The 17,606-nt window shown below is 46.1% G+C and overlaps 1 protein-coding gene across 1 annotated transcript in view; it reads right to left on the bottom strand.

The window, feature by feature from the left end:
- ptpn9a (protein tyrosine phosphatase non-receptor type 9a) overlaps positions 1 to 3,600 on the bottom strand; it is an 85,529-nt gene extending 81,929 nt beyond the window's left edge. Inside the window, exons 1-2 of the mRNA XM_085972153.1 lie at positions 3,125 to 3,600; positions 523 to 628 (exon numbers count right to left, since the gene is read on the bottom strand). Of these exons, the coding sequence (XP_085828279.1) occupies positions 523 to 588 (66 nt within the window). The 5' untranslated portion in view covers positions 589 to 628; positions 3,125 to 3,600. The remainder of the gene's footprint in view (positions 1 to 522; positions 629 to 3,124) is intronic.
- Positions 3,601 to 17,606: the final 14,006 nt, after the last annotated feature.

Raw genomic sequence — 17,606 nt, 5'->3', positions numbered from 1 at the left:
ATGGGCAATAAATGCTGGTCTTGCCAGCGATGCCCACATCCCATGAATGAATTCTAAAAAACCCAAGACATCCACTTTTCCGACAGATTCACTCCCGATTAATTTTTAACTTTAAAAAAAGACACAGCGTATTGCAAATAACTGAAACCACAACACGTACAGATCAAAATTAGCAACAGTGGAAAGAAGAGGGTAGCAGTTAGGTACGTAGAGAACAACATCATTCAAAGAATAAGGAAAAAACAACCAATTAAGTCCTATTGAGTCACCAAAGAATTATTTTCCAAAAGTCTGAAATAGCCTTGCTAAGCACCAGAATTGGGCCATCGGACCCATTATTATTCTTTTTTTTTTTTTTTTTTTTTTTTTAAGGTCAACCTCTGAATAAGTTACAAACCCTTGGATTTGGGAAGCAGAGCCCGCTGCCCTGCCCGAAACCATCGTTCCAAGAGTTGCTGCATTTCCAACATTTCAGTACGCACGGGCAGGCAAAAACGCGTAAGCCAACGTTTAGTGACCTACCTTCAAGAGGTGAAGAATCTTCTTGCTTAGGTCATACTCAAAGTTGGTGTACGCAGAGCCGGCCATATCGTAAATGAACACCAGCCCGTTTCTCTGAGTCTCAAAACTGAGAAAACAAAAATGCCCACAAAGATTAAAAACTGGTTCAAAGAAATGATTAGAACATGGAACATAGGAACAGGAGGAGGCCATTTAGCCCCTCGAGCCTGCTCCGCCATTCAGTGAGATCACGGCTGATTTGTGACCTAACTCCATATACCCGCCTTTGCCCCCATATCCCTTAATACCTTTGGTTAACAAAAATCTCTCAATCTCAGATTGAGCAGGGTAATGCTGAAGGACAGACATTTTTATTGCTGGAGAATCAGTTCAAATGTTAAAAGGACAACTGGGAGGAAAACACTACTTTCTGAAGAGATTTTAGTGTTAAACTGCGGTTGTATTTTGAATACCTTGTTTGGACAGGAAAGACCATATTTACATCATGTACACGGATGATAGAATTGACGGAGACAAACTGCTTATACTGTACACTGAAAACAGTCTGCTTTGATGCAGCTTTTCTCATTTACCGGATCATAAAAATCACACTTCATGTTTGGCTCGGACAGACATGTTCAAGAAGCCATCTAACAAGGCCAAAACTTAAAACTCACATTTTCCAAAACGAAACAGAATTTTCTTCAAGAGCACTTTTTAATCAGTAATCTTAAAATAAAATCTGAGGTTATGCAGCTTAACTGTGCTGCACATCGGCACTGGACTATGTTACTGCAATAATTCTAAGTAAGCAGTGACCCAATCTCAATCACCGATCTACATAATAGGCTTTAAGTTACTCCCACAATCTCACTGCAAGGAAACTAAATCTCAACTATTTTAAAACCCTGTTTTTCAAAGCCTTAAATTGTGCATATTTTTTACTCTACATGTGCAGCCTTGTTTCTGTGTTTTCTGCCTCATATACTTCAATACTTCCATTAATAGTTTGTTGTAGAATATATAAAATATAAATATAAGTTGTTGTTGCTGTAGAAATGATCCAAGTGGAGAATCAGCCCCTTTTTGTTTTAAATTGGAGAAGGGAAAAGAAGTGACTGCGCTGGTGCTAACACCAAGTGAACTATACCCGTTTGAGTTAGAGCAAGTGGAAAAAGCAAAAGGAACGAGAACATTACTTTTGTGCGAAGAAATACCAGACAATGAGCAGGCCGATGATCAGCCATAATCTTACTGAATGGCGGAGCAGGCTCGAGGGGCCATATGGCCTACTCCTGCTCCTAATGTTCTTATGAAAGCAGGTGGGATTTTCACGCTTCCAACTTCGCCCATTACAGGTTCAGATTAATCACCGGAAGTCCAGAAAAGGCTATGCACTCCATCTGGTCACTTCCACAAACGAATAACTCCTTGCCGTGGTTCAGGATGCTGTGGCCATTTCTCCCCCACCCAGAAGAGCCGTCTTAAAATGCGTTTCGAGCAGCAGCTTGCCGAAGTGTTTTGAAGAGTTCGCAAACAATGGCCCATTTCTTAGCAATGCCTGGTCGTTTAGGAGACAACTCGCAGCTCGGTGTCAACAGGTCTCTTTGCTCTCTGCTGCTATTTTGAAGGGAGGACTTTTAAGAATCGAAATGGGCACCAGAGGTCAGTCTGGCAGCAGCAGGCTGCAAATGGAGAACCTCAGCCCTGATCAGGGAGAGGTTGGGCTTTACACTGAGTAAAGGGCCCACTGAAATGGGCTGGCGTACAAGTGTACGACATTTATTTTTATAACTGTACGAGGACACAAGTTATACTGTTTGTACCAAGTGGCTCTCGTCAAACACTGCCTACAGTGCAATAAAGCAGCTTACGAATCAAACCAACCTCACCTCGCCTAGTGTTAATTCGGTCCCTTTTCAGAGATTAAAGGAGTACTCATGTTTAAGACACTGAAATCCAGTCACGATCACAAGGGAGTTTCATTGTTGCCCTCCCGGCTCCCACTACCACATACATGGCAGTGCCAGTCAAGTTCCATTAACAAAACAGGCAACCAGCCTGCTTAAGGGACCAACTCATACCATTGAACTGAGGAGATACACCAGCAGCAGACCCCTCGATCACCTAATCTCTTAAATATCTATCCAATCCTCCCTTAAATTGCTCTACACTATCTGCCTCCACATCTTAATTCTTTACATCCAACAGTTAAATCTAAACACTGTGCACTTTTCCTTTTCTAGAGTTTATAACAATCTCAAAACATATTGATTCCCTAAACGATCTTGAATAAATTCTCCCTTGAGCAGAATAAACAATTCCTGACAAAGATTTTACCGTATAAAATTTGTGATTACAAGCCGACGTTACAAGATGGAAAATGAATTATAGAAATTTATATAGACGCTGCTAATTTGTCTAGATTCTAGTATCATTCATCATTATTAAATTGAATCATTTAGTGCTGATGCAATTTGAATGAATTGGAGAATATCATACAGACCTGTAGACATTAACTATCACAATTTGAAGGGTTTCAAAAAAATCAAAGAGCACCCCCCCTCCCTCCATGGTTTCCTAAAAGTTTCAGGACTGTACATGAGAAAGAGCGAGTGCTTACCTTTCAATAGCTTGATCAAGCAGGTAGAACAAGGCTTGCAGCACCACATGTTGCAGAGTTTTGTTGGGTTGATGTAACTTGGCAGTGAAGAGGGCAATGGATGCTCCTGATGGATCCCGAACACTCTTAGGAGGGGAAAGAAAAAGACAGAGAAAGCCAATGAGAACGTGTGTTTAGTGGACAGATTCACACTGGTTTGCAAATTACATTTTCACCACTACTGGGCTTTCAACTCCTTTCACCCAATTTTTCTATGAACCACTACTGACTTCAAAAATATATGCTATTCAGCAAACTGGTAACTGAGCAGTTATAGCAGAAGAACAGCTAGTTAGTGAAGGTTGATAACCTGGGTCCAAGGATGGTTGGATTTGATAGAAACCCCACGAACACAAAGCAATCCCATGGTTCCGGTATATTTAATATTCCACTCGCAGTCACAAATAGGAGATGAATAATAAACCAGTCAGTTCATCATTGCACGATAATGTCATGCAGAGTCACAAAAAGCAAAGGAGAATCTGGAAACAAAATGTGCATCACCAACCTGACTGGCCAAAGATAGGAGAGAGAAAAGGAGAAGAGGGAGAAGGAAAATAATGAGAAGGTGGAAGGGCGAGCGAGAATAGAGTCATACAGCACAGAAAGAGGCCCTTCGGCCCATCGTGTCTGTGGTAAACCACTGTCATACCTGTCTGTGTCTGTATGTGTATTCCACTAGGTACAGGTCTGGACATGCCTCGGCTGACTCCTCCCACTATTCCAGGTATATAAGTGACTACCTCCCAGTCCCTTAGTATTCTGGACGGGTCGACCACTCGAGACAAGACCTTCATTCTTTAGTTAATAAAAGCCTGATTGTTACTCGCTCAACTTCAGTCTTTTGAGTAATTGATGGCGCATCAGTGTCCGCGCCGGCCATCAAGCCCTGTCTATTCTAATCCCATTTTCCAGCACTTGGTCCGTAGCCTTGTATGCTATGGCGTTTCAAGTGCTCATCTAAATGCTTCTTGAATGTTGAGGGTTCCTGCCTCTACCACCCTTTCAGGCAGTGAGTTCCAGATTCCAACCACCCTCTGGGTGAAAAAGTTTATCCTCAAATCCCCTCTAAACCTTCTGCCCCTTACTTTGAAACTATGCCCCCTGGTTATTGACCCCTCTACTAAGGGGAAAAGTTCCTTTCTATCTATCCCATCTATGCCCCTCATAATTTTGTACTCCTTAATCAGGTCCCCCCTCAGCCTTCTCTGCTCTAAGGAAAACAACCCCAGCCTGTCCAGTCTCTCTTCATAGCTGAAGCGCCCCAGCCCAGGTAACATCCTGGTGAATCTCCTCTGCACCCTCTCCAATGCAATCACATCCCTCCTATAGTGTGGCGACCAGAACTGCACACAGTACTCCAGCTGTGGCCTAACTAGCGTTTTGTACAGCTCCATCATAACCTCCCTGCTCTTATATTCTATGCCTCGGCTAATGAAGGCAAGTATCCCATATGCCTTGTTAACCACTTTAGTTACCTGTCCTGCTGCCTTCAGGGATCTATGTACATGCACACCAAGGTCCCTCTGATTCTCTGTCCTTCCTTGGGTCCTACCATTCACTGTGTATTCCCCTCCCTTGTTAGTCCTCCCAAAATGCATCACCTCACACTTTTCAGGGTTAAATTCCATTTGCCACTGTTCTGCCCATCTGACCAACTCATCTATATCGTCCTGTAGCCGGATGCTTCCCTCCTCGCTATTTACCACTCCACCAATTTTTGTGTCATCTGCAAACTTACTGATCATACCTCCTACATTCATATCTAAATCATTAATGTACACTACAAACAGCAAAGGACCCAGCACCGATCCCTGCGGTACACCACTGGACACAGGCTTCCAGTCACAAAAACAACCTTCGACCATCACCCTCTGCCTCCTGCCATTAAGCCAATTTTGGATCCAATGTGCCAAATTGCCCTGGATCCCATGGGCTCTTACCTTCTTGACCAGTCTCCTATGTAGGACTTTGTCAAAAGCCTTACTAAAGTCCATGTAGACTACGTCAACTGCACTACCCTCATCCACACACCTAGTCACCCTCTTGAAAAAGTCAATCAAATTGGTTAGACATGATCTCCCCCTGACAAAGCCATGCTGACTATTCTTGATTAATCCTTGCCTCTCCAAGTGGAGACTAATTCTGTCCCTCAGAATTTTTTCCAATAATTTCTCTACCACTGATGTTAGGCTCACTGACCTGTAATTCCCTGATTTATCCCTACTACCCTTCTTGAATAATGGTACTACGTTAGCTGTCCTCCAGTCTTCTGGCACCTCCCGTGGCCAGAGAGGTTCTGAAAATGTGTGTCAGAGCCCCTGCAATCTCCTCCCTTGCCTCACACAGCAGCCTGGGATACATCTCGTCTGGGCGTGGGGATTTATCCACTTTTAAGCCCGCTAAAACCGCTAGTACCTCCTCCCTCTCAATACTAATTTGTTCAATTATATCACAATCCCCCTGCCTGATTTCTATGCCTACATCGTCCTTCTTCATAGTGAACACAGATGCAAAATATTGATTTAAATCCTCACCTACATCTTCCGATTCTACACACAGATTGCCACTTTGGTCCCGAATGGGCCCTAAGAAGGGGGAGAAGGGAGAGCGAGAAGGGGGAGAAGGGACAGCAAGAAGGGAGAGCGAGGGGGAGAAGGGAGAGCGGGGGTGGGGGGGGAGAGAAGGAGAGGGGGGAGAAAGAAAAAGGAAAGCAAGGAGGATGAAAAGTTTATGGCAAGACAGAGGGAAGTGTAAAGATTTGTAAAAGATTTCGGTATAACTGAGGGGGAGAATCTAGTTAATCAGAAGGAATCTATAGAAACAGTTTGGGTACAGTCGGGCCTGTGATAGTTGCAAAGGTTACCGTTGATATCTATTAGAATCTTCCAGAGCAAGCGGGAGAGAAGGAGTTGAGGATCATTATTCCAGGGGGGAATTTCAACTATCCATCGGTGATGTGGTCTGAAATGAAGCAGCCAAGTGGGGAGGGAAGTAACACAGAAGAACTTTAGCAATGGAAGAGCCTTACAACATTGTTTCAATACAAAGAAGCTTTACATTATCCCCAGGTGAAAAGAAGGAGTTGAAGAGAATGTGAAGCCTCGGTGAGTGAAGAAAGAAGTACTTAAGGAGCTTAAGAAAAGGTCTAGAATGCACAAAAAAGGTCAAACTGCCAGGTAAAGAGAGACACTTAAAAAAACGGTGAAAATAACTGCAAACAGTACAAAGCAGACCAAGATAAGTTTCTCCCGAGTGACAGCTGCTTGGCTCCCTTTCTTGCAGGAAATGTTAAATCTGCGTCACCAGTCTGACTGGCCAGGGGAGAGAGAGAGAGAGAGAGAGAGAGAATGTAAGGAGTGAGCGAGCGAAAGGAGCGAAGAAAGAGAGTGAGGTTATTGCAAAGTATCAAAAAACAGCAAGGAACTGGTTAGCTTTCACCTAAATACAGGAGATTGTTCAGTTGTATTTTGTTGGTGTTTTGCATGCAGCAACTAAACAGATGTCACAGTATTATTTGGGAAAGGGCGGAATGGATTGGAAGTTAGCTGAACGGTAAAAGCAGAATGGTTATTGATGGGAAAGGTTCAAATTAGGGCCTGTTGCTGAGTGGAGTTCCCCAGGGCTCTGTGGCGGCTCCTCTACTGTTAATTATTTTAACCAATGATTTTAAATTTGGACATAAATAGTAATATTAAATTTTCAGATGATATAATACTGTGACATCTGTTTAATAGCTGCATATGAAAAAGTGCGATGGGCTGGCAATAGGAGGAGATTGGTAGATTGGAAGTTAACTTAGATAGAAACACAGGAAAGTACAGGGCCACAAGCGACTGTAGTCCATCTGGCCTGTCCCAAAAACAAATACCTTCCATTTATTCTTCGACAGCGTCTCCCAAGCCCGCAACCTCTACCACCCAGAAGGACAAGGGCAACAAGCGCATGGGAACACCGCCACCTCCAAGTTCCCCTCCAAGTCACAAACCATCCTGACTTGGAAATATATTGTCGCTGGGTCAAAATCCTGGAATTCCCTACCTAACAGCACTGTGGGATTACCTTCACCACACAGACTGCAGCGGTTTAAGAAGCCGGCTCACTAGCAGCTTCTCGAGGGCAACTAAGGATGGGCAATAAATGCTAGTCTTGCCAGTGGCGTCCACATTCTGTGAATGAAAAAAAATTGCTCACTCCATTAAATATCTACCGTCTACTTGATAAAATGTTTCCACACCATGTGACTCCACCGACAGTCCATTTTGTACACTGGCTAACCTTTGCATAAAGTAGTTGAATTTTTGTTTTTAATTCGTTCCTGGGATGTGGGCGTCACTGGCAAGGCCAGCATTTATTGCCCATCCCTAATTGTCCTTGAGAAGGTGGTGGTGAGCCGCCGCCTTGAACCACTGCAGTCCGTGTGGTGAAGGTACTCCCACAGTGCTGTTAGGGAGGGAGTTCCAGGATTTTGACCCAGCGACGATGAAGGATCGGGGATTATATTTCCAAGTCAGGATGGTGTGTGACTTGGAGGGGAACTTGGAGGTGATGGTGTTCCCATGCGCCCGCTGCCCTTGTCCTTCTAGGTGGAAAAGGTCGCGGGTTTGGGAGGTGCTGCCGAAGAAGCCTTGGCGAGTTGCTGCAGTGCATCTCGTAGATGGTACAGACTGCAGCCACGGTGCGCCGGTGGTGGAGGGAGTGAATGTTTAAGGTGGTGGATGGGGTGCCAATCAAATGGGTTGCTTTGTTCTGGACGGTGTCGAGCTTCTCGAGTGTTGTTGGAGCTGCACTCATCCAGGCAAGTGGAGAATATTCCATCACACTCCTGATGTGTGCCTTGTAGATGGTGGAAAGGCTTTGGGGAGTCAGGAGGTGAGGCACTTGCCACAGAATACCTAGCCTATGACCTGCTCTTGCAGCCACAGTATTTATGTGGCTGGTCCAGGTTTCTGGTCAATCGTGACCCCCAGGATGTTGATGGTGGGGGATTCGGCGATGGTAATGCCGTTGAAAGTCAAGGGGCAATGGTTAGGCTCTCACTTGTTGGAGATAGTCATTACCTGGCACTTGTGTGGCACGAATATTACTTGGCACTTATCAGCTCAAGTCTGAATGTCATCCAGGTCTTGCTGCATTCGGGCATGGACTGCTTCATTATCTGAGGAGTTGTGAATGGCGCTGAACACTGTGCAATCATCAGATCATCAGCGAACATCCCCACTTCTGACCTTATGATGGAGAGAAGGTCATTGATGAAGCAGCTGAAGATGGTTGGGCCTAGGACACTGCCCTGAAGAACTCCTGCAGCGATGTCTGGGGCTGAGATGATTGTCATACGAACATACAAATTAGGAGCTGGAGTCGGCCACTCGGCCCCTCGAGCCTGCTCCGCCATTCAATAAGATCACGGCTGATCCGATTACTCCACATTCCTGCCTACCCCCGATAACCTTTCACCCCCTTGCTTACCAAGAATCTATCTACCTCTGCCTTAAAACTATTGAAAGACTCTGCCCTCTAAGGAAGAGAGTTCCAAAGACTCACGACCATCTGTGAGAAAAAAATTCTCCTCATCTCTGTCTTAAATGGGCGACCCCTTATTTTTAAACAGTGACCCCTAGTTCTAGATTCTCCCACAAGAGGAAACATCCTCTCCACATCCACCCTGTCCAGACCCCTCAGGATCTTAGATGTTTCAATCAAGTCACCTCTTACTCTTCTAAACTCCAGCGGATACAAGCCTAGCCTGTCCAACCTTTCCTCATAAGACAACCCACCCATTCCAGGTATTAGTCTAGTAAACCTGCTCTGAACTGCTTCCAATGCATTTACACCCTTCCTTTAATAAGGAGACCAATACTGTACACAGTACTCCAGATGTGCTCTCACCAATGCCCTGTATAACTGAAGCATAACCTCCCTACTTTTGTATTCAATTCCCCTCGCAATAAACGATAACATTCTATTAGCTTTCTTAATTACTTGCTGTACCTGCATAGTAACCTTTGGCGATTTATGCACGAGGACACCCAGATCCCTCTGCATCTCAGAGCTCTGCAATCTCTCACCATTTAGATAATATGCTGCTTTTTTATTCTTCCTGCCAAAATGGACAACTTCACATTTTCCCACATTATACTCCATTTGCCAGATCTTTGCCCACTCACTTAACCTATCTATATCCCTTTGTAGCCTCCTTATGTCCTCTTCACAATTTACTTTCCTACCTATCTTTGTGTCATCAGCAAATTTAGCAACCATACCTTCGGTCCTTTCATCCAAGTCATTTATATAAATTGTAAAAAGTTGAGCCCCAGCACTGATCCCTGTGGCACACCACTCGTTATATCTTGCCTATCAGAAAATGACCCATTTATGCCTACTTTGTTTCCTGCTAGCTAGCCAATCTTCTATCTATGCCAATATGTTACCCCCTACACCATGAGCTTTTATTTTCCGCAATAACGTTTGATGTGGCACCTTATCAAATGCCTTCTGGAAATCTAAGCACAGTACAGGTAGACTATCCTTTATCCGAAAACCTCGGGACCAGCCGAGTTTCGGATAAAGGAGAATTTCGGATTTCGGAAGGTGGGTCGGCGGGGGTCCGTGCGCACGACTTACGCTGACGCTCAGCGTAATCAGTCGGGGTCGGCGGGGGTCGGGGCCGGCGGGGGGGGGGGTCGGCGGTGGTCGGGGCCGGCGGGGTACGCGGGGGGGGGGGGGGGGTCGGCGGTTGTCGGGGCTGGCGGGGTCGGCGGTTGTCGGGGCCGGCGGGGTCCGCGGGGGGGGTCGGCGGTTGTCGGGGCCGGCGGGGTCCGCGGGGGGGTCGGCGGCTGGCGGGGTCCGCGGGGGGGTCGGCGGTTGTCGGGGCTGGCGGTTGTCGGCGGCTGGCGGGGTCGGGCGGGGGCGTCGGCGGCTGGCGGGGTCCGCGGGGGGGTCGGCTGTTGTCGGGGCTGGCGGGGGGGTCGGCGGTTGTCGGCGGCTGGCGGGGTCGGGGGCTGGCGGGGTCCGCGGCGGGGTCCGCGGTTGTCGGGGCCGGCGGGGGGGTCGGCGGTTGTCGGGGTCGGCGGTTGTCGGGGCCGGCAGCGGCGTCGTCGGCGGTTGTCGGGGCTGGCGGGGGGTCGTGCGCACGACTTACCCTTTATCCGAACTTCCGCAACCGGAGCCCTCTAAAAACCGAAGGTTTTTTCGTTCAGCGTAAGTCGTACGCACGACTTACGCTGAACAAAAAAACCTTCGGTTTTTAGAGGGTTTCGGTTTTCGGAAGTCCGGATAAAGGGTAGTCTACCTGTACATCCACCAGTTCCCCTTTGTCCACAGCACGTTACTTCCTCAAAGAACTCCAATAAATTGGTTAAACAGGATTTCCCTTGCACAAAACCATGTTGACTCTGCCTGATTACTTTGAACTTTTCTAAGTGCCCTGCTATAACATCTTTAATAATAGCTTCTAACATCTTCCCTATGACAGATGTTAAGCTAACTGGCCTGTAGTTTCCTGCTTTCTGTCTCCCTCCCTTTTTGAATAAAGGAGTTACATTCGCTATTTTCCAATCTAATGGAATCTTCCCCGAATCTAGGGAATTTTGGAAAATTAAAACCAACACATCAACTATCTCACTAGCCACTTCTTTTAAGACCCTAGGATGAAGTCCATCAGGACCCGGGGCATTGTCAGCCCGCAGCTCCAACAATTTGCTCAGTACCACTTCCCTGGTGATTATAATTTTTGAGTTCCTCCCTCCCTTCCATTTCCTGATTTACAGCTATTTCTGTGTTGTTACTTGTATCCTCTGTAGTGAAGACCGATGCAAAAATACCTGTTCAATTCAACTGCCATCTCCTTATTTTCCATTGTCCTCCAACAACCACAACCATCTTCCTTTGTGCTAGGTATGACTCCAGCCAGAGAGTTTTCCCCCTGATTCCCATTGACTTCAATTTTACGAGGGCTCCTTCATGCCACTCTCTCAAATGCTGCCTTCATGTCAAGGGCAGTCACTCTCACCTCACCTCTGGAATTCAGCCCTTTTGTCCATGTTTGGACCAAGGCTGTAATGAGGTCTGGAGCCAAGTGGTCCTGGCGGAACCCAAACTGAGCATCGGAGAACAGGTTATTGGTGAGCAGGATATTGGTGAGCAAGTGCCGCTTGATAGCACTTTCGACGACACCTTCCATCACTTTGCTGATGATTGAGAGTAGACTGATGGGGTGGTAATTGGCCGGATTGGATTTGTCCTGCTTTTTGTGGACAGGACATACCTGGGCAATTTTCCACATTGTCGGATAGATGCCAGTGTTATAGCTGTACTGGAACAGCTTGGCTAGAGGCGCGGCTAGTTCTGGAGCACAAGTCTTCAGCATGACAGCCGGGATATTGTCGGGGCCCATAGCCTTTGCTGTATCCTGTGTGCTGTGTGCTCAACCGTTTCTTGATATCACGTGGAGTGAATTGAATTGGCTCAAGACTGGCTTCGGTGATGGTGGGGACCTCAGAAGGGGGCTGATATGGATCATCCACTTGGCACTTCTGGCTTAAGATGGTTGCAAATATTGCAGCCTCGTCTTTTGTACTCGCGTGCTGGGTTGAAATAGAAACTGCGTAAGCCCCTTCCCTCTTAAATCAAGCCTGCGTTTCCTGGTTTCAGAGCTTGTAACAATCTGAGATCCATTATCTGGGTACAATTTGTTTATTCCCTTAAGGATCATGAATAATATTTCCCAAGCCTTTTCTCCTCCAAAGTAAACAAGCACAAGCTCTTTAACCTCTTCTCGTGCTCCAACGTCTTAAGCTTACTTGTCCTTTCTCCACTGTCTCCAAGACATGTATATTCTTGCTGCAGTATCGTGACTAGACCGGAACACAGTAGGCCAAGTATGGCCATAGCAGTGTTTGGAACAGACTCATTACCACCTGGGTGATTCAACCCAAGATCCAGTTAGCTTTCCTTACTGCTTGTTTTCAGTGAGCTATCCATTAAACCCCCCAAATACCCTTGCGCTGTGCCCTGTAGCTTTGATCCATATAGTTTACTGTTTAGTTCCCTTCTCCAGTCTCATCACCTTGCATTTGTCAATATTAAATGCTATTTGTCATTCAGTAAGCTACGGTCCCAAAGTACTTCACAGCCAATTAATTACTTTTTTTTTTTTTTTAAAGTGTAATCACTGTTGTTATGGTAGCAAGCATGGCAGCCAAATTGTGCACAGCAAGACTCACAAACAGCAAAGAGTTAAACGGCCAGGTAATTTGGTTTTGATGGTATTGGTCGAGGGGCAAATGTTGGCCAGGACACCAGGAGAACCCCCCTGTTGTTCATCAAATAGTGCCATAGGATCTTTTACATCCACCTAACAACACAGATGGGACCTCGGTTAAGTATCTCATCAGAAAGACAGCACCTCCAACAATGCACCACTCCTTCAGTACGGTGCTGAAACGTCAACCTAGAATATGTGCTCAAGTCCACAGGTTTCTGGCTCAGGAGTAAGAGTTCTACAGAGTCAAGCTGACACAGTGAGCAGAAGAGGGATTTTAAAGTAATTCTTAAGCAGATAAAGAAGGTTCACACGCAATATGAGGTCGCCATAGGGAAAAGCAAAGAGGCTTCTAGGAAATACTGGTGCATTAGTAAACTATGAAACCAAGAGCGCTATGTTTCTTTAATATAAGGCTTTGGTGTGTCGTCACTTGGGAGTATGGCGTCTAATTTTGTTCCTCATTTCCGATGGTGGATATCGAGGGCTTGGAGAGGGTGCCGAGGATAGAAACAATTATATATGAACTTAGATATTTGAAGTTACAAAGTCAGTTCAGGAGAGTTAAATAGGCTTAGGGAGTTTGGATAAGATAAGCGTTATAGGGAGTCAGGTTTGATGGTAGGAAGTATTTCCTTTCTCATGGTTATCACCCTCTGGAACAGGATACTGGTAGATTGGTATGTTGAAGTCCTTTAAAAAGGTATTCCTAAGGGAGGATGTCACTGAAGTATATTGAGGGCAGGGTTGAAGGGGGCAGACAGGAGAAAAGTGAGAATTAGGTAAATTTTCCTGTAATGCATTATGGATAGCCATGATCTCCTGGAGCTTGCTTGATTAACTTAGGGAGTTGGGGAGCAATTTCACAGACTTTTCCTTAAAATTAGCCGCAGATTACAATTTTTACATCTTACCCAGGAGTTAGCCAGGGTGGACCCTAAAGTTGCATTATTAAATAGTGAGGGAGCACACTGATGTATCGAACCATCTTTTTAACACCCTTCTGCGCGTCATTATCTATCCTGCAGAAAGGATAATAGGACCTCATGGAAATCACAGGGGGCTTTTACCAAACCTAACCCAAGCACATGGATCATTTGACCCAGTCTTAAAGTAGTCTCTGCTCATGGTGTTGAGCCACTCCTTAGGATTTTCAAACAGTCATCAGGTACAATCTCTCAAGGATTTTCTATATCAGCTTCTCTCGATTACTACGATATTGGCAAGCAACCATTCACTTTTCCTAGAACTGTTCTTAATGGCTCTATTAAACATCACTGAAGCAATGTTTCTTTCAATGATTTAGTTGCTCTTCAGGTGCACCTCTATCACAATGAGACTCCATTACACAATCCTGCCCCTCCAGACAAGGAATCCCAGTAACTGAACTCTTGAGACAGACACTTTTTTTTTTTAGGCAGGAAACCCTTCAGAGGAGAATAACCTCCAACATATTCACTGGGAAGGTTTACTTCAATTCGTCTCAGTTAGGGACCCAATCGACTAATACGAGTCCTTCATTACAGTGACACCGTAATCGTGACCATCTTCAAGAAAGATGACAAGTCTGATTGTGGTAATTACAGAGGAATCTCCCTGCTGTCTGCCACAGGGAAAGTCATCGCAAGAATCCTCCTCAATCGCCTTCTCCCAGTGGCTGAAGAGCTCCTCCCAGAGTCGCAATGCAGATTCTGCCCACTAAGGGGCACAATGAACATGATCTTGACCGTGCGTCAACTACAAGAGAAATGCAGGGAACAGCACCAACCGCTGTACATGGCCTTCTTTGACCTCACAAAGGCTTTCGACACTGTCAACCATGAGGGATTATGGAGTGTCCCCCTCAAATTCGGCTGCCCTCAAAAGTTTGTCACCATCTTCCGCCTGCTTCGCGATGGCATGCAAGCTGTGATCCTGACCAACAGATCCACCACAGACCCAATTCACGTACGGACCGGGGTCAAGCAAGGCTGTCTCATCGCATCAACGCTCTTCTCGATCTTCCTGGCTGCAATGCTCCATCTCACCCTCAATAAGCTCCCCGCTGAAGTGGAGCTAATCTACAGAACAAACGGGAAACTGTTCAACCTCCATCGCCTCCAGTCCAGATCCAAGGTCGTCCCATCCTGTGTCATCGAATTACAGTATGCAGACGACGCTTGCGTCTGCGCTCACTCCGAAGTCGAACTCCAAACCATTGTCAACACCTTCACCAAAGCATACGAGAGCATGGGCCTTACACTAAACATCCGTAAGACAAAGGTCCTCTACCAACCTGCTCCCGCACACAGTACTGCCCCCCGATTATCAAAATCCACGACAAGGCCTTGGACAACGTGGACCACGTTCCATACCTCGGGAGCCTACTGTCAACAAGGGCAGACATCGATGACCAAGTCCAACACCGCCTTCAGTGTGCCAGTGCAGCCTTCGGTCTCCTGAGGAAGAGAGTATTTGAAGACCAGGGCTTCAAACCCAGCACTTTGCTCATGGTCTACAGAGCAGTATGATACCCGCCCTCCTGTATGCTTCAGAGACATGGACCATGTACAGCAGGCACCGCAAAGCACTGGAGAGGTACCACCAACGCTGCCTCCACAAGATCCTGCAAATCCATTGGCAGGATAGGGGCACCAACATTAGTGTTCTCGCTCAGGCCAACATTCCCAGCATTTGACCACACTTGATCAGCTCCGATGGACGGGCCACATCGTCTGCATGCCCGATACGAGACTCCCAAAACAAGTGCTCTACTCGGAGCTCCGACATGGCAAGAAAGCCCCAGGTGGGCAGAGGAAATGCTTCAAGGACACCCTCAAAGCCTCCTTGAAAAAGTGCAACATCCCCACCGACACCTGGGAATCCCTGGCCCAAGACCGTACAAAGTGGAGGAGAAGCATCCGGGAAGGCAGCGAAAACCTTGAGTCTCTTCGCCAGGAGCAAGCGGAAGCCAAGTGCAAACAGCAGAAGGAGCGCACGTCAACCCAAGCACCCCACCCACCCGCCCCGTCAACCACCGTCTGCCCCACCTGTGACAGAGACTGTAGGTCCCGCATTGGAATCATCAGTCACCTGAGAACTCATTTTTAATGTGGAAGCAAGTCATCCTCAGTTCCGAGGGAATGCCTAAGACGACGACCCTGGAATGGAGGATGCAGTCTGCAGCTTAAGGCAATTTTTTCCACCCCAATGTGGGACTGTGAATTAGTATTTTAACATAAACATCTTTAGAATATTTTCATCAATAGGAAATTTGAAACAGAAAAAAGTTGTTGCCTCTCTTTTGTGGTGGTGCTTCAGGTCTTCCTTGTCCACACAAGAGATTCAGATCTGGAGAGATGGGTAGTCAATAGCATTGTGGCAATGCCGGTAAATCGCTTCACAAGCTCAACTTGGTACTCCTGCACAGGCTCCTCCTGAGAATTCGATTCACTTTTGTTGCAGGTTCTTTAATGTGGATTTGACCTAGTTCTTCTGCTTATCAAGAATCAAGCATTCCCTTGCTAAGTTTAGTGAGACTATAGTCAGGTTTGCATTTCTACAGCCACGATGGAGAAATGAAAAGGGAGAATTTCTGGGTTTTGGCAGAATTACAGAATAAACTACTTGAGGTGCTTCTTCAGTAAAAGGGTTACCTGCTGAACAAGCGGATGTTCTGTTCAGCACTACAAAAGGCATCATCAAAAGGACGTAACAATTCTCGATGAGAGCTCTGGTTAGACCGCATCTGAAGTATTGTTTTCAGTTCTTGGCACCGCACCTCAGGAAGGATATTTTGGCCTTGGAGGGGGTGCAGCGCAGATTCACCAGAATACCGGGGCTAAAAGGGTTATAATATGAGAACAGGTTGCACAGACTAGGCTTGTATTCCCTTAAATATAGAGATTAAGGGATTATCTCACTGAGGTGTTTAAGTTGATTAATGGATATAATAGGGTAAAGAGAGAGAAACTATTTCCTCTGGTAGGAGAGGCCAGAACAAGGGGGCATTGCCTTAAAATTAGAAGCAAGTCATTCGGGGTGATGTCGGGAAGCATGTCGTACACAGAGGGTAGTGGAAATCTGGATCTCTCTCCCTCAAAAAGCTGTTGAGGCTGGGGTCAATTGAAAAATTCAAAACTGAGGTTGATAGATTTTTATTGGGTACGGGTATTAAGGGATATGGAGCCAAGTTGAGATACAGATCAGCCATGTTCTACTATTGAATGGCAGAACAGGCTCGAGGGACAGAATGGTCTACTCCTGTTCCTATGTTGGTATGATACTGAATCATAGAAATTTACGGCACAGGAGGCCATTCTGCCCATCAAGTCTGCGCTGGCCAAGAACAGCGATCCAGCCTAATCCCACTTTCCAGCTCTTGGTCCGTAGCCCTGCAGTTTACAGGCCCTCAAGTGGATATCCAAGTACTTTTTAAATGTGATGAGTCTCTGCCTCTACCACCCTTTCAGGCAGTGAGCTCCAGACCCCCACTACCCTCCGGGTGAAAAAAGTTCTCCTCAACTCCCCTCAAATCCTTCTACCAATGACTTTAAATCTATGCCCCCTGGTTACTGACCTCTCTGCTAGGGGAAATAGGTCCTTCCTATCCACTCTATCTAGGCCCCTCATAATTTTATACACCTCAATTAAGTCTTCCTTCAGTCTCCTCTGTTCCAGAGAAAAAAACCCCGGCCTATCCAATCTTTCCTCATAGCTAAAATCCTCCAGTCCTGGCAACATCCTTGTAAATCTCCTCTGTACCCTCTCTAGTCGCATGGTTCAGGGATGCTCATGATGCGGTTTACAGACAAAAGTCATCAACAGTGCTTTGAGGAGTAATACAATGTACTACGGTCAGGTGTGCTCTCACTGATTAGCTCATCAGGAGTCAGGCAGGCATTATCAGCGATGAGAAATGTCAAATACAGCCTACATAGGATCCTATAATCATAGGGGCTCACTTTTCCATTGCAAACGGTCATCTTTCAAAATAATTTCTCTGAACTCTTCAGGAAGCAGATCAGATCCAGCCAAATACCTTTGGTTTATGATAGCAAAATACTGCAGATGTTGGAAATCCGAAATAACAACAGAAAATGCTGGAAAAACTCAGCAAGTCAGGCAACATCCGTGGAGAGAAATTTGAGTTGACGTTTCGGGTTTGACCCTTCTTCAAAACTGGAGAGAAAAGGAACTAGA

This window comes from Somniosus microcephalus, chromosome 32 (assembly GCF_052327205.1).
Source record: "Somniosus microcephalus isolate GS21.2 chromosome 32, FLI_Smic_1.0, whole genome shotgun sequence".
NCBI classification, from domain to species: domain Eukaryota; kingdom Metazoa; phylum Chordata; class Chondrichthyes; order Squaliformes; family Somniosidae; genus Somniosus; species Somniosus microcephalus.
Note: the sequence above shows the minus strand (reverse complement) of the source record. Positions and strands in the feature narration are given on the sequence as shown.